At 38.9% G+C, this 18,077-nt stretch overlaps 2 protein-coding genes across 2 annotated transcripts in view; both read left to right on the forward strand.

The window, feature by feature from the left end:
- The window catches only part of LOC129773126 (fructose-bisphosphate aldolase-like), a 609,238-nt gene that overhangs the window by 519,190 nt on the left and 71,971 nt on the right, over positions 1-18,077 (forward strand). The window lies entirely within an intron of this gene.
- Positions 7,285-18,077, forward strand: part of LOC129774174 (ras-like protein family member 10B) — a 30,052-nt gene continuing 19,259 nt past the window's right edge. The window contains 1 exon segment of the mRNA XM_055777871.1: positions 7,285-7,698. Within this exon segment, the coding sequence (XP_055633846.1) occupies positions 7,285-7,698 (414 nt within the window).

Here is an 18,077-nt window from a genome sequence, read left to right on the forward strand (position 1 = left end):
TTGACATTTATGTTTGTATAACATAAATGGCATTATTTACAATTGATGACCAATGCAAAATTATTTCATTCTCGATGACAAAAATTTGAAAGTAGAACTAAAAAAGTTTATTCGTATTAAGCCTTGAAAATGTTCTTTTAAATCTCTATCTATCTTCTCTTCTTACTCGAGACCTAGATACACTACATTCTTTTTTACGCGATTGATTCGTGTGCGCGAGAAAAAAATCGCGTGATTTCAAGCAAATCGGGTAAAAAAAGCGTAATTTTCAGAGAATTGCTTAAAAAATCACGTAATTTCGATAAAATCGAGAATCGCGTAAAAATCACAGAACTAAATCGTGTATAAAAACTGATCCAGTGTAATGGACATTTGGATAACTTAATGTATACTCTCAGCTTTAAGAAAAGTAGTTGACTAATCGCTGGCCCGAACAAGACTTGTTTGTAGCTGATGAATGGACAGATGCTTACTGCTTCGAGCGTTGACTGAAAATGGATAGAAACTCAACCACATCCGAAACGAACGATTTGGGTGCGAACAATTCGCACGGTAGCAGATCACCATCTGGCAATTTACCGTATCGAAGGACCGCTGTTTGTAACCGAACAAAATCGTAATAGGTGTGCAAGGTTATATTTTAAGTTTCAATTGGTTCTTTTTTCTAACTATTCTTCATTGTTGTTTTCGCTTGAGTATTATGATGCACATACAAGCACCCAATAAATGAATGGGGAAATGAAAATCCCGTCAATTTCGACTATTCACGGACTGAGAAATCATAATGCTAAACTTCAGAAACAAATCTTTCATCAAGTTTGGCTAGAGCAAATTCCACGCTATTTCGGCGGCTGAGGACCGTTTCTCGTAGTGGATCGGATCAGAAGCCATTGGCAAGTCAAGTGAATGCTATGGCAATAGAAAGCAATCGTTAGTACAACCTAGTACAACAAGAAGGAATTCAACAACGGTGTGCTATCATGGTACATGAGGCCTGCCAATTCATAATCTTTCAATCGGATATATTTAGATTCTGTCTAATTTGGAATGAAAAATTACTAGAAGTAAATGTTCTGTATATATTGTAGTTCAAAGATACAATATGGGTTTTGTGATTTTTAATCTTCTCGAAAGAAAATTCGAACTTCGGGCTTGATACATGTTTGGCCTCATATTTCGAACATTTCAAAACATTTTTTGCAGTTTTCAAACAAAAAACGATTACACAATCCATTAAATCGGTGGAAATCAATGAAGCCACACTACAGCCGTACAAAACTGGAATATTTTACCAAATCGATCTAAATCACTACCAAATTTTCTCATTTGTCACATGTCACTCTCCATCGGATATGCCAATTATCTGTCGGAATGATAACAGACTACCAATTTCAGATTGTTTTTTTTACCAGCCTTCGAGGGCAAACGATGGTAGCATTCATACAGCGCTGCTGTAGATACGAGGCACGGAAGATACCTTCCTTAAAATGATGGAAAGAACATCGCATAATGAAATTAATGATGCCATCCTCCAATAATCTGGGGTATCGCGTGATGGTTTTGTTTTGGTTTCCATTCAACGCATAATTGAGCTTCGTCACGACTCGGTTAGAACCATATCAGAGTCATATGTTATGGATTTTGTCGTCGCCGTGTTTATACTAAATCATATCTATCGGTGCGGTAACCCTATCTCACTTGTTGAAGGTATGAGAGCCACCTCAGTTATATCTCATACAATTGTGTTCACACATCATTTCATGAAATTCTAAAACGTCCACTAACCGGAACTTTCAGCAGCTCGGCCTTTCCCGCAGAAATTGTTTTGCATCGCTATCATATCGAATGATTGTAGAACCTCAATTCTTTCGACAATCCGATGTGTCGTAGGTCAAGGGTAAATCTAGACCAAGCATCAACATGTCGATGTGTACCAACTCGACCAACTCGCTATGAACGGAAAAAAATGCTCTGTGTATTGGTATTGTCATTTAATAGGGGCTACTCATACTTTTGTTTGTCGGTAGCATTCAAAAATTCAAATTTCGATTTTCTATACAGCGATAAATAACGGAATATATTGCCGTTCCGATGGGTTTTAGAGGAACTCTTCGGTTATCCTTCGAGGTTTCTCAAAGATAACTCTCCGCAGTCGCGATTAGATTTCCATAAAGTGTATGCGCGTTGCATAATGGGCCATATCGCCGGGACGATAAGTTCCAATTAGCTGTACGGGGTTTTCTTCTCAGGTTACCTTAATATAACCCCTGCCGCGTGCCGCGAGTTCTTTGTGGAATTTAATTGGTTCAGGTCAATCACGGAGAGCAACTACAAAGTGTGCACTCTACCCAAGTTTAAGCTCAAACTTAATTTTTGACAGCTGCTTTGGTTGCACGTGATTTGGCTCGTCTTCGATTTTTACCTCTGCCACAAAATAGCTGATATATGTATGGGTCAGCTAATTTTTATTTTCAAGTCACTGTTTCATCCAATACGTTGGAGTGAATCGCTACTTCTGAAAATTTACAACTAATGATTTTATTCGAGTACTGCAAAAGATAAATAGTAACAAAAATGTAGATGGTGATGTTTCAATTGCCCAAAATGTTTAATCGTGGATTCAAAGTCTGCCGTTGGCCAATATTCGTTTTAACCGTAAGTGAATCACTGCGTGAAAATATAAAAAAATATGTGTTTATGTAGCTTCTTCTGCGAGATTCTATTGTTATTGTTATTTCCATATTCTCATATATTATCTAACCTCGATGTAATAAAACCGGAGTATGTAAATTTTTTCGTGTTTTTATTGGAATATCCACGGTTTATTTTGGCTTCCCAATCATTCCCAATGATCACGCAAACGCAAATCGGCCTTTATTATGTCCACCATAATTTTTTACCGAAGAGTCGATTCTCAAATTACGTTAAAATATAAAATAATATTCGAGCTACAAACAAGAGAATTGAATGATATGATTTCGTAGTTCTACGTCAATAATACCGCCCTATTTTGGGCACTACCCTCTAGAACTATTTTTACATGAGAAAGGAAAGAGTTAAACTGTAAAATGGCGAGTTGTTATATCAAAAGTCAAGTCAAAACACAACAAAACAGTGGCACACATATATTAGGTTGGTGAAAAAGTAATCTATTATTTTTGGGTGAAATTATTTTTTTTGTAGAAAGTTCTAGCAAAAAATTTTTACAATCTTCTTTTGATCCCAATTTCTTTTCACTCAGGAAGTTTTACAATGCGATAAAAATGTGGCAATCACTTGGTGCCAGGTCCGAACTATAAGGTGGATGCATTAAAACATCCCAATCAAGCTTCCGGTGTCATGTGGTCTTGCGTTGTTCTGATGGAACACAACACATCCTCTGTTGGCAAACTCTAGACGTTTCAGATCAATCGCTGACGAATTTCATGCTAACTCGAATGGCTTTTGGCAGCACCATTTCAGATAGCAGTGAAACGTTGTGGGTGTAAACCCATGGGTCTTTTAAGCAACTTTGCACACTTGAAATATATAAAAAAAAAATTATACAACCTGTTTGAAAGGCCCAACATTTTTTTTCTCGATTTTTTACAAAAAAATATTAGGCTGTCAAAAAAGTCCTGCGGTTTTTTTTTTGAATTTTCATTTGTTCATAAAATTAGTTTCAATCATCTGTTTTAAGTCAAATATGCGCCGTTTTGTTCGATGACTTGTTCCCAACGAGATGCCAACTTCATAATACCCCTGTGAAGCAAGCTTCTATGCTTCCTTATTGGCAAAAAATTCGAATAGTCAATTTTCACAGGCCTCTTTTGTGGCTAACTTCTGACTACCTAGCTCGTTCGCCATGGACAAAAACAGGTGGTAGTCACTTGGTGCAAGGTCCGGACTATACGGCGGACGCAAAAGAACCTCCCATCCGAGCTCCCGGAGCTTCTGGCGCGTCACCAAAGAAGTGTGTGGCCTGGCGTTGTCCTGATGGAAGACAATGCGGCCTCTGTTTATCAAAGATGGCCTCTTCTTCATGAGTGCTATCTTCAAGCGGTCCATTTGTTGGCAGTACAGGTCCGAATTGAGCGTTTGGCCATAGGGAAGCAGCTCATAATAGATTATTCCTTGACAATCCCACCAAACACACAGCAGAACCTTCCTGGCCGTTAATGAGGGCTTGGCCACCGTCTGAGCCGCTTCAGTGGGCTTCGACCACGACCGTTTGCGCTTCACGTTGTCGTAAGTGACCCACTTTTCATCGCCAGTCACCATCCGCTTCAGAAACGGGTCGATTTTGTTGCGATTCAGCAGCGATTCACATGCGTCGATACGGTCAAAGATGTTTTTTTGCGTCAACGCGTGTGGCACCCATACATCGCGCTTCTTTGTGAATCCAAGCTTCTTCAAATGGTTAATAACGGTTTGATGACTTATCCCAAGCTCTTGGCCGATGCTACGGCTGCTACTATGCCGGTCTTTCTCGGCTAATTCAGCGATTTTGTCGCAATTTTCGACGACAGGCCTTCCGAAGCGTGGCGCATCTTCGACGACCTCTACACCAGAACAAAAACGTTGAAACCATCGTTGTGCGGTGGAAATGGAAACTGTATCGGGTCCATAAACTGCACAAATTTTATTGGCAGCTTGAGATGCATTTTTGCCTTTGTCATAGTAGTACTGTAAAATATGTCGGATTTTCTCTTTATTTTGCTCCATATTTGCGACACTATAACTCACGAACAACTTAACCAAACAAAACACTGTCAAGGACAATATTATAGCGCGCAAAAATACCTTTCCAACAAGCTATAGTATGACTCGATACAATGAATACAACTAGAACTACGCGCTTACAACGACACCTCGCGGAAATACCGCAGGACTTTTTTGACAGCCTAATATAACTCAAAAACTGTAATACAGGTCGAACTCGATTATATATAATCGCAATATCACTTTCAACGTTAATTTTCGAATCCAATACATAATCGAATCACAAAAAAGCTATTTTTCTATTAATGTTTGACATTCATACATTAATGAAAAAATTGTTTTCTTGAGATTCGACTATGTATAGGATTTGAAAATAATTGTTGAAAAAAAAATGGTCGACTATATATAATCGAGTCCGACCTGTACTTACAAAATTCGAGTCAAAGGATGAAATGTAGGAAATTATTTAAATTTTCATAAAAAATACCAAATTTTATTCTTAAGAATTGAAATTCATTTTTCTCAAAAGCGTAATTTTTAAAAATTCTCAAAAAAATTATATGAATAGCCCTTACAATTTTCAACAAGTTTTCCATACATCGGAAGATAGGCACTTTTACAGGGAAAAAGTTGTTTTAACAACAACTTTTTCATGTTTTCTTACAACTATTCCTAATTTTGTTTGAAGTCAAGATACCAATATAGTGTATTCGGTATCTTGACTTCAAATTTTAGATTTTGTGTGAATTTTATTTAATTTTAAGTGTTTTTCAACTTTTTTTCCTTTCTTTCAAAACTAGAAGATCTACAAAATGTTGGTTAAAGAATGAAATGTAATGAATTATTATTTTTTTCATTAAAAAATATCAATAAAATTTTTGAAAAAAAAATATTTTGAAAAGTTTTCTCGAAAACATGTTTTTTTTTATCTGAAAAAATAGATATGAATAGCCCAAAAATGCCATACAAATATATTTTTTACGCGGATTTTCCAATTAACGCGGTTTTTTACGCAGTTTTTTTACGAGGTACGTATTCCCCGCGTAAAAAAAACCTGAGTATATTGCATGAAAAAAGAAATTTTTTTAAATAAAAAAATTGAAAATAAAAAAAAAAACAATTAATTGCGCGTATTTTACTGTTACAGTACTGGCACCATTAACACCATTCACAATAAGATAAATAAAAAAAAAGCTTTCATTGTAATTAAACGTAATAATAATACAGATAATGTACTCATAGCTAGAAACTAATGAGGCAAGCAGCAATTAATAGTATTCACACCCCTTCCTTCATTAATCTAGGGCATTGATGAGACTGAAAGAAAATCGTGGGGCATATGATGAAACAACTAACTGTGGATAATGGAAACCCGAAGTGCCCCACGATTTTTTTAAGCGTGAAAGGTCACCTTCACAACGAGCCTAAACTTGCAGTTGAATGATCGATATTACGCGAGATATTGATCACTAAAGCCAGCTTCCGAGAAAATAATGTATTATTTTTTCCCCAACGACAACTATCTTCATTTCAGCGAGTTTCTCTGAAATTTTTTGTAGTGCATCTTAGGAATACAACCAGGGTAAAAAGATTTGATATAGGCTTCGGTCGTACAAGTAGTACGAGCTAGCTTCAATGATCCCAGTGACTGTTTAACATACAAATGCACCGTAATAAAACATCCTCACAAAAAACGCCCAACCCATGAGCCCGAGGGAAGAAAAACAATTACTTCCCTTGCTGTACTGTTTACCGTGGGTGGAGGACAGGGGAAACTCTAAAAAAAATCCTGACAGATTGGTGAGCGAACGGAGGGCGTTCGACAACGTTGCAGCCAAATTAAATTCAACGAAAACGGTCGAAACTTTTCCTGGGGTATACGTAATGGCGAAACGAATTATTACCAAATTTATTACCCTAAATAATCGGGTGGGACACTCTCTGCCTTGAATAGTATGCAAATTATGGGCATTAAAAAACGAATAGATAGGACGATTTTTGCGATATATACTCCGTTCCTCCCGGGTTCGTTGAATACATCATTGAAGATCAAAATTTTTAAACGATTCGAAAGAAACCCTTCGAACACTCGAATGATTCTACCATTATTTACTCTTTCTTTCTAGCATGCTGCTCAACTTATGGCCCAGTAGTAACAAGCGCCGCAAATATCTTTGTTAATAATGGTGTTAGAGAACGATAAAATTTTCGAGGTGAATTAGTTATTACTAGAATAGAATATTGTAGTTTTACACATTCGACGAGTTAGGTTAGTTGCTTGAATAATAAGTGACAGACAAATGAAGACAAAAACGTAGATAACAAAAAAAAACTGATAAAACGTACGCACAAGTTTCCGCCATCTGCAATATAGTGGAAACAAAAAAAAATCCTGAAAGTGTTCTATATCTGATGAAACGCTGCCTAGTGATATTGACCGGAATATAGTGCTAAAAATAACAGACTTATAACTATATCCAACCACGTAGAAGCCGTTATCGGCGAAGATTTTATCACGACGTCTAGCCGGTGTATAAGTGCGGAAAAGTGTTTGCCATTGACATAATAAAGTTTGTCGTTAAAATGTGGAATCGTCTCTCGCCAACCAATTCCAATAAACTGTTGCTCGATCATGGTAATAATAGCAATATTATTAGCAATAATAACAATAACATTACCACCTCTAGCAACCCCAGTAAGGCCAGTGCTGCCATTGCTGCCGCCTTCTCGGCCGCTGTTAGTCCTTCCATTGTTGCAACCACCACAACCACCACTACCAATAAAACCAATACTACCAACAATAACAATACCACCACTACCAGTAGTAGCCATAAGCTCAACAAAATTTTATCAATCGATATGGAAATACGTATACAAAATAAGTGTATTTCAGCATAGCGGATCACTCTGGAGGGACCGGACCCCCCCTGGATGCAAGGCAACCTCAAGGTGGCTTTTCTGGGGGCCTCCGGCGTTGGACGTACCAGTATCCTGCAGGTTAGTACCGTTCCCAATATCAGTGTTCAAACCATAGTTAAAAAATAATTGGAATCCAATATTTCGCGCACCACACAAAAAGATTATTGCCTCAAATTGAACAGATAATAGGATAATCGATACCAAATCAATAGCCTTTGTCCAGCACTATCGACCTTTAGTTCTTTGCCGCGCTTGACCACCAGCCACAAAAGAAGTATACGAAATATACGTTCACTTTGAACAAACCAGTTGAACCTATAACACGTTCTTTTGCTTCTCGTCATCTTTGGAAGAATACTGTCGGATACGTGTCATTCTCGGTGTCGAATTTAGCCGCGAATTTTAGGCGCTTTTACGCAAACGTGATTAGGCTCACCGTAATCTCGTAACGGCGTAACCACCGTAACGGCGTGGTGATACGATTGTGGAAATTTGCGCGAATTTATCCGGCTGAGCGGTTGAAGAGCCGAACAGTGCTTTGGCGTAAAAGTGTTTTCGAAAGGCTAATAACGCGAAGTTCTTGAACACGTACAGATTTTATAGTGTAAAATTCTCGAAACGCTGTGAACTTATGAACGGTGGTTATGACCACGCGGTTAGAAATTAACTTGAATTGATTGGATTAGCGAAAGCCGAAGACGATTCGGGTGTGAAAATTAAATATAGAAGTTGAATCGTATAAAAGAAAAAGTGTAATAGAAAAATTGGTGAATTTTACTTCCGGTATACGGTACACGTGTTGCACACGCAAAAGATAGGTAGCGGACCGCCTCGTTAGATTGTCGTTGTCGAGAGATCATCGCACTCAAAAACCAGGTGGGTTCGTTCTGTGTTAGCTTAACAGGGCAATTGCAATGGAAAAATCAGAGATAGATAGCAAGTCGGGCGGAAAATTCGCCATTGGAAAAGGGTCAGATGAAAGGACCTCCATTGTCCAGAGTCGGGCAGCCATGATAAGACGATCGATTTATAGAATTAACGAGTTTGTAGAAAATTTTGAATCGGAAAATGATGCGGGACAGGTTATGGTAAGGTTGGCTCGATTAGAGGAATTATTCATGGAATATCGCAATACGATTTTGGACCTTCTACAATTAGTGCCGAATGCTAGGAAAGAATATGAGGAATCTCTCGATGAAATTGAGGAAATTTATTATAATTGCAAAACGTTTTTGAATGCAAACCTGCCGACGCAGGCTGCAAGTGTACAACGAATAAATCAACCCACGGCTCAAATTAATCACATTAAGTATCCAGAGTTGAAATTACCTGATTTCAGTGGAAGGTTAGAAGTATGGCCGTCGTTTCGCGATTCATTCGACGCAGCTGTTCATTCGTGTGGGCAGTTAAACCCTATTCAAAAGTTTCAATATCTGAAGGGTTGCCTGAAAGGTGATGCGTCTCGAGTAATCGATTCGATAACTGTTACTTCCGAAAACTATGCATTGGCCTGGAAAACATTGATCAATCGGTACAACAATAAAAAATTGTTAATTAAATGTAACATCAAAGGAATTTTTGACACCCCTGCGATGCGTCGAGAGTCTTCAGAGTCACTTCTCGTTCTGGTTGATAGTTTCGAGAGAAAGATATCCGTGTTGAAATGGCTTGGTGAACGAGCAGATCGCTGGAGTTCCATTCTTGTGTACCAGCTTAGCCTTCGTTTGGATAATCGAACTCTCCGAGAATGGGAGAACTTTTCCTCGCAAAATACTGTCCGTGAAGACGGAGTTGTCAACGACGGAATGCCATCGTATGTTGAAATGATAAACTTCTTGCAGAATCATGCTCGGGTTCTCCAATCACTCGCACCGCAAATTGAGCCACGTGATACATCCCGCCCTGTTGAATCGAAGAATAAATCGAAACCAATAACCAATAATCATGTAGTTGAGTCTAACCTCTCCGCCTCTCGCAAGTGTCAGCATTGTAGTCAAGATCACTTCATCGGAAATTGCGAACAATTTCGCAAACTAACTCCACGTGGACGTTTAGAATTTGCACAGTCAAATCGATTGTGTCTAAACTGTCTAAAAACGGCATCCCATAGTTGCAAGGTGTGTCCGTCATCGTGAATGTAATCGCAAGCACCACACACTTCTACATTTGCCACCTCTCGAGCGACCACATCCGTTGTCTCAGTCGTCGACTTACGTCAGTCAACAGCATCAACAATCAGCGTCGTCATCTCAAGAACTATCTCCAAACCACCTTGCCATGCCTGATCCTCGAACGTCATCACTTTCTCCTCCGATGAGATCATCGTTAACTGATCCCAATTCGTTTCGATCTGCGCACTTTGCAAACCCTGCGTCCAGTGACGAACTAACAAACAACCCACCTGAGACACTCACAACTCAATATTGTACCAACAAGGATATTGTATTCCTATGGACAGCACTGGTCATCTTCGAAGATAAAAATGGAAATCCATTTCCCGCTCGCATCCTGCTGGATTGTGGCTCACAATACAGTTTTGTGAGCGAATCGTTACGTCGTCAACTGAATCTCGATACTATTATCTCGCCGATGAATGTAGCTGGAATTGGTTCCAGTATCACTAAGATCGAACGTTCTGTATTTACTGTCATCTCATCACGAGCCTGTGCTTTGTATCGGAAGAAAATGTCGTTCTTCGTCCTGCCGTCGATCTCTAGTGTAATGCCATCTCGGGTCGTCGATTGTTCTCAGTGGAATATTCCCACCCACGCAACACTAGCGGATCCTACATTTAACATGCCAGGTCCTATTGATGCTATCCTCGGCAATGAAATCTTCTCCGAAATACTACGATACGGTAGAATAATAATCGGGAACGAATACCCAATTTTACAAAAAAACTGTATTTGAATGGGTTGTGTCGGGGAAATGCAAAGAGAATATTGACTCCGTTCCTCATCATACATATCATATCAGTCGTGTCGATAATATCGACAATTTAGTGAAAAAATTCTGGGGAATTGAATCTTGCTCAACGGAAAACGCTTGGTCGCCATCAGAGCAGCAATGTGAAACACACTTCAAAAATAATTTCTCGCGGGACTCTCAAGGAAAATATGTTGTGAAACTTCCAAAAAGAAACGATTTATTACCACAACTGACTGATGACAAATTCAATGCTCGGCGTCGCTTTCTAGCACTAGAGCGGAAATTTGATTCAAATTCTGAAATGAAACAACTATATCGTGAATTTATTCATGAATATGTCAACCTTGGGCATATGAGGGAAATTTCCCCCGAAGAAATCGATGATTCACCTCAATATTTCTTGCCGCACCATGCAATATTACGCCCGGAAAGCTCTACGACAAAATTGCGGACGGTATTCGATGCGTCCTGCAAATCTCAGTATTTCATCGCGAAAGAAGCGTGTGCATCTTTTGAAGCCAACAATAAATTTAGCCGATAATGTTCCTGGTTGGCCGTTTTTTACATACGATCTTTTGCGTTTTGAATTATCGATTGGATACAAAAAAAGACTTACTATTGTGCCGTTCAAGCAACATTTTTGACATGCAAGATCACCTTTCGGCATCTCTTGCTTTCAATTCGTATGGAGCCTAAATTACAGTGCTTTTGGATGTTTCCTGCGTCTATGAGTCGTTTAGAAATAGCTTGTTGAGTTACTACCAATGATTCTGTATGCGTTGGACAGGAATCTTCATCGGGTGATGTCTCTAATTCTTCGACTTCAAACTGCTTCGGTTGATCGTACTCTTTTTCTCTCTAGCAGTAAAGTCATCACTTTCAAACGCTCTGCAATAATTTCCAGCATTCCAGCAGAGAAAGTATCTGTTTGTCAATGATTTTTTTTTTTTTATCCCATTTATTTATTTAAGGCTCATTAGCATTTTAGCTGTAATAGAGCCGAATTTTAATCGTGTACATGTCACATGGTTATCATATCTATAATTAGCACATAACACAGTTGCCATTCGCCAGTATTCCTTCTATACCATTACATATGGTACATTCACACAGTAGCCATTTAGGCGTAAGAGTATTCTTTCTGTTCTTCCATTATCCTGTTGGACCTCCGGACAGCGGAGACAGTTGGTTGATCATTGTTGAGTTATTTATAGAACAGTAGCCCGATGTATCTGGCAGAGCAGAGCAGTTGTATGGATGAATCGATCTTATTTCGACCGTGGATCGATCTCCATCGCTGATGATTGTTGGGTGGACGTAGCTATTCTGTAACAACACAAAGATGGTCAATGAGGGCCCTGAGTTTTGAACTCACGATCGATCGCTTATTAAGCGAACGCGCAACCAATGTGGCTACGGAGACCCCCGATTGTCAATGATTGTCTTGATCATGAGCAAATTACCTCCGCGACTGATAATATACCTCATATGCAACGGCTGGATCACCACCTATAATTAACCAGAACATCGTTGAAGACGCCTGCTATAAACTGAAACACTCTTCCAATCCAGGACCGGACGGTACCCCTCCGTTATTTTGAAAAAATGTGCTGAACGTTTGTCTTATCCACTGAGTCTACTTTTCAACCGCTCCTCAAATTCTGGCATATTTCCCCAAATATGGAAGAAAGACTGTGTATTTGCAATTTTTAAGAAAGGCTGTAAGAAAGAGGTCCAGAATTACAGAGGGATCGCTTGCTTATGTGCAATATACAAATTATTCGAACTCATCGTCTTAGATTATATCTCGTATACATGCAAGAGCTACATAGCTGAACAACAACATGGATTCATTCCGAAACGATCCACAACCACAAACCTAGTTGTCTATACATCGTTTATTGCTCGTGCTCTACAGTCGCGTCATCAAATAGATGCAGTTTACACCGATTTTTCGGCAGCTTTCGATACCATCAATCACCAGATAATCATTGCAAAACTTAATCGTCTTGGTTTCAACGGCTCCTTTCTTAGTTGGCTCCAATCCTATTTGGTATATCGGCAGATGTCCGTTAAAATCGGTGACTCTATCTCCAAGCCTTTTGATGTTACTTCTGGCGTTCCACAAGGGAGTCACTTAGGACCATACATCTTCCTGCTATTCCTGAATGACATCAATTTAGTTCTGGATTGTCAAAAATCATCTTACGCGGACGATTATAAACTGTACCATTTGATTCATAGTGTACAAGACGCGGCATTTCTCCAGTCACAAATCGACGCCTTTGCTGCGTGGTGTGATAAAAACAGAATGATTCTCAATCCCACCAAATGCTCAATCATATCATTCTCGCGTAAACGCACTGCAGTACACTTCAAGTATGAGCTGCGGGATCGTATATTACAACGAGTTAGTTGTGTCAAGGACCTAGGAGTTATGCTCGACTCTAGGCTTACTTTTCGTGAACACATTGCATATACTACAACGAAAACATCTAAAATGCTTGGATTTATGTTTCGTACAACAAAACTTTTCAGGGACATACACTGTATAAAAGCCGTATATTGTTCCCTGGTCCGTTCGATACTCGAATACGCATCGATTGTTTGGTCACCATACTACCAAAACAGCATCCTGCGTTTAGAAACTATCCAACGCAAATTTGTCAAATTTGCTCTCGTACAATACTTAACACTTTATCGACCGGTAGCCTATTTATCGGCTTTTCGATTCCTTACGCTCATCGACCGGTAGCCTATTTATCGGCTTTTCAATTGCCAGCGCTTATTGACCGGTAGGCTATTTATCGGCTAAGATAAACAGGCAATATATTGTATAAAACAAATGCAAAATAAAGTATAAATATCAATAAAACTCCATTACTTTAAAATAAAAGGAATAAGCACAACACAATGCATAGTGAAAATTTAGCCGGTACTGGGAGTAAATTCGTGCGCGACTTAGCCGGTACATACTGAGTGACAACCTCAACCACAACCGGTCGATAAAGATTAAGAAGGGATACATCACTTCAATAGCAAACACTCTTATTAGCTAATAAGTTTATAATTATAATTAGTACGTAAACGTCATTAGGGTCTTGTATACCTGTTGATTTGTTGAATTAAAATAAAATAAAATAAAAATAATTAACATCGGCAAATGGTGCTATATTTAACACAACAATGGATGCCTCAAATCAACTGTCCTACTAGGAATACTCTTACGCCGAAAAGGCGTAACCGCATGTTATCGATAAGATAAAATGAACACGAATATATCCGGCTCTATTACAGCTGAAGTGCTAATGAGCCTAAAGAAAATAATAAACAGATGGGATAAAAAAAATCGTTCAAACCATTCCTTACAAAATCTATCCGAGGGAGCAGAATCATCGGGAACTTCTACTAGTATTCGATGCACTTCAGCTGCACTTTTCATCCAATGGAAACAGAAAATCAAAACTTCCCGCAAATTTTCAACGCACTGAAAATTTAATTTGTTGTACAAAACTCAAAGATTTGCAAACAATATTATGTTAAGAGATGTCGAAACTTCACGATTCAGTAAATTTCAGCTGTTGCCATCGACTATTCATAACACCTTAAGCCATCTTGTGGAAACGGAACGAATAAAGTTACACACCCAATAAATAAGACTGTTAATATTAACCCTCCTATATTCGGGCATATGGTCTGAAAGACCGAGAATCAATGAGGTAGCTGAATTAAATGACTGTTGAAACTGAATGAAGTTGAAGAAAAAATATTTTCTGGAGTTTTTTCATTCAACTTTATATTTTTCTTTCAATAAATACACACAACGCCTAAAAATACACAATAGCAGTATTACAGAGACACGCACAGTCTGTGAGTATACGAACTACGATTTTGCGCGCTAGTACAGGAGGGTTAAAATTATTATATCATTTTTTTCTTGTTCTTGTTCAATTATAGTCTTTACGCACTGTTCATTTTACTACAGTCCTTCTACTGGTCGGTTCTGAAATACTTTGACAGTAGATTTTTTCGGGAGCTATCACCTTTTGATAGCAAAAATTTTGTAATAATTCATTCAGGTTCAAAATAAGGAGAGGGTTGAAGATTTGCAAGGGTTTTAGATGCAGCTAAACATGGTTGATTCATGATTTATTCTTGTCCTCGTGTGAACAATACGTAAGCTGGTCATATGTGGCCTTTTGTTTAATTTTTATCAATAAGCACTGCTCTAAATCTGTATCGCAAAAGTTCTTCTTTTTTCTGAAAGATCGAAACCATCATCTTTCGTGGTGGTTGTTTCGCAGCTGCGCCCACAGACGTTTTTTTATTCGTTCGAATACTATTATTATACTATTCTTCGACAAGGTATAAAATCAATCAGAGGATGACGGTATGGATAATAATCCAAAACCAAATAGAAAACGTATAAAATCATTTCTGCAGTGCATCTTTTCATCGAGCCTCCTAGGATTTCAGAACAAAATTTCTGAAAAAGATGGGAACTTCACTATGACTCTTCTCAGGCTTCGAGTCGGGCAAAACTTCTGTGTGTGGCTCGCTGGCTGAAGCACGAATAGGATTGAAACACTAGTGAAATTTCCATTAATACTCCTCCACGGTACAAATTGCGTTGCAATGTTTTACTTTTTCTCTTGTCCTGCACTACATTTGCATTTTGAGGTTTGAATTTACGTGCGACTGATTTCCGCAGCAGGCTTTGCAATGATAGTGCTACATAAAACCTGTGCCTCGCAGCTGCGTTAATTGCTCGTTATGGACGGTGCGGGCATGGGAAAATGGGAGTTGAAAATTTCTTTCTTGAAATTAAAGAAATTTTACGCTTACTCGTGAGTTCGAAACTAAGACTAACTTCATTTTCAATTTTGTACAATATTTATATACACAATCTTAATTCAAAAGATGAGAAGTATCTCCTCTCTCCTTCTTAAAACTAGGCGCGTCTAGTGCTTATCGCGCTGCGAATTATGGAAAGGGTCATAATTGCATCCTAAGTGGTGCATATTTACTTTTGTTTACAAGACGCAATCTGAATGTTGCCTTAGCGACTATTTCCCATTTGGGATTAATGATAAGCAATAATTGAAGGATCAATGGAAGCAAATATTTGCGTTTGCCCCCCTCAATGCGGCTGAGCGGTCCCTGAGAAAATTTAGCAAAAAAAGACGGGTGGGTAATGTCGGTGACATAATGACGTAGGACAAAGGGGACAGCTTTTGCTAAATATATATTTTGAATATATTGTTTTATTTTCTTCTCCTGCGTGAATTCCTACCTATCTACCTGAAAAATGGATTAGTTTACTATTTACTCTTTATGAACAAGATGGGGGTTCTGAAAAGAACCTTTGGTGTTGTGTTTTTGCGTTTTTTTACAAACTTGATTCTTGATTTTTTTCTGAAGGCTTTGTACTTATTAAATGTTCAACGTCGGGCATCTTTCGGCGTATACACATATCGTACAATCAAAATTATGGCTGTGATAGGGAATGCACAGGTGGTCATCAGCTCGTTCACTATCATATATTTCACTATTGAGCACATTACCGTACATTAAGCTGTGGTTTCGGAGACGAATGAATTGTAAGATTTGTAGTCTCCGCAAACAAAGTAAATAAAAATGAAAAAGAACTGAGATTTTGGAGACGAACTCTACGATCTGTCGAGAAATAAACGAGCTATAAGCGTTCTGAAAAACCAACAGTAAATACAGGGACGGATGACCTTCGGATTAAAGTCCTTTAAAATAAGAACAGAGCAGCAGGAAATACATAGCTCATCGTGTTGCTCCTTAGTTATTTCTCTATGCAATGCAGATGTAACGTCAGTCAATTTTCAACATCAGTTATCATCAGTTATCTCTATAATCGCTGTTAGGTATACTGGCACCAATCCGTTCGGCCTAGTTACCCTTGCGGAGCAATCAGTGAATGAGACCAACAGGGAACTGGAGACCTGTACGGTTCGAGTGAGACTTTGCCTTTCCCTTAACATGTCCTCCTTTGTTACGTCCACACGTCCACTTTGCTGCTTGTTTTCTTTTTATGATGTGATGCGATGCGATGTTAAACGATGCCGTACAACCACACTGGTTTACGGTTTGAAAGAAAATAAGATATTTTTTTGGGATCCGCGCGTTTTATACTCTAGCGGTACACACTCACAGGATAGAGACAAATCGGCAGACTCAGCCAGAGGGGCGAGTCCAACGAGACGAACGAATGAGCGTTAAAAGGCAGCGATGGCAAAAAAATACATTCATTACGATTTGTTCGCTCGTTGGATTCACATGCAGGCTAAAAAGGGTCCTTTTCAGGATCACAAAATTATCTTCAATCTAAAGAGTTTATTTTTTTTTGTTATCACTCGATATCCCCATCTTGTTCGGCTAAACCTTTCTGTTTAGCGATTGCGTTTGCCACTCGCCACAGCTTTCACAGTTGGAAAATTTCTTCCCATCCAGCTTGTGACATATTGTACAGTAAATTACATTCAATGGCACGTCGCATTACCACCACTCAATGTCGGATTGGAGGTAATTTTAACCTGTAATTGAACATTTGCGATGACAGTGGTACAGTGTCGACTTTCAATGTGGGGTCATAATTTGGACCCCGAACTCTATGTTTACAAAAATGTCCAACTAAATATGTCGCATCACAGGTCCGTCCAATTAGTTAAATGTCGAGATAAGTGTAAATTACTGTACTTTCAATCTAGAAGCGATTTAAGAATTGGTGAATATCAATAACCTCAGAACAACTGCCAAATTCACATAATCATCAGATCCTAGCAAACAAATTATGAAAAAATCAATTTGTGTTTTATTATTATTTTGGATATTATTTTAGAAAGCATTGAACTGTATTTCGTAAACTCTTTTTTGAAAGGTTTAATGGCCCTGATAAGCGCCTTGTTTTATGGAATGGTTCCAATTTAGAAAACTTTGTACTCGTGGTTTTAGAAAAAAAACCATTTCGAACGCCCTCGATGCCGCCTTCTTCTGGATTTGCCACCAAAGCAGATTGTATAAAGAACAAACTTTTTTCTTCTGCTACCAGCTGCCGTTTTGCGATTGCGTTTGCCACTCGCCACTCGCTGCGACTGCCTGTTGTTGTCTTGATGTTCACCGAACCGAATGTGTTCTGTTCCGAATGCGGGTTTTCTTATCGTCGCGAGCAGCTTTGCCAGCTAACTCGATCACTTCGGCGGCCGAAACTATATAACGCCGGCTAGGTGGACTGGTGCACTGGTACTAACGCGCTCGGCCTAGCTACCCTTGCGGGGAATTCCAGATCAACACGGTTCGAATGGGATTTTGCCTTTCCCTTCACTTTTCCTCCTTTACCATGTCCAGACATGGCTGCTTGGGTTGGTTTGTTGATGTGTTGTGATGCGAACCGATGTGGTGTACGGTTTGAATGAGAATGATCGTTACGGCAGCGGAGCGGGGATTTTTAAGCTGACTGGCTGGCTCGAGAATTACGCATGTGTGAGACTGCGACCAATGTT

The sequence above is a fragment of the Toxorhynchites rutilus genome, chromosome 3 (assembly GCF_029784135.1).
Source record: "Toxorhynchites rutilus septentrionalis strain SRP chromosome 3, ASM2978413v1, whole genome shotgun sequence".
NCBI classification, from domain to species: domain Eukaryota; kingdom Metazoa; phylum Arthropoda; class Insecta; order Diptera; family Culicidae; genus Toxorhynchites; species Toxorhynchites rutilus.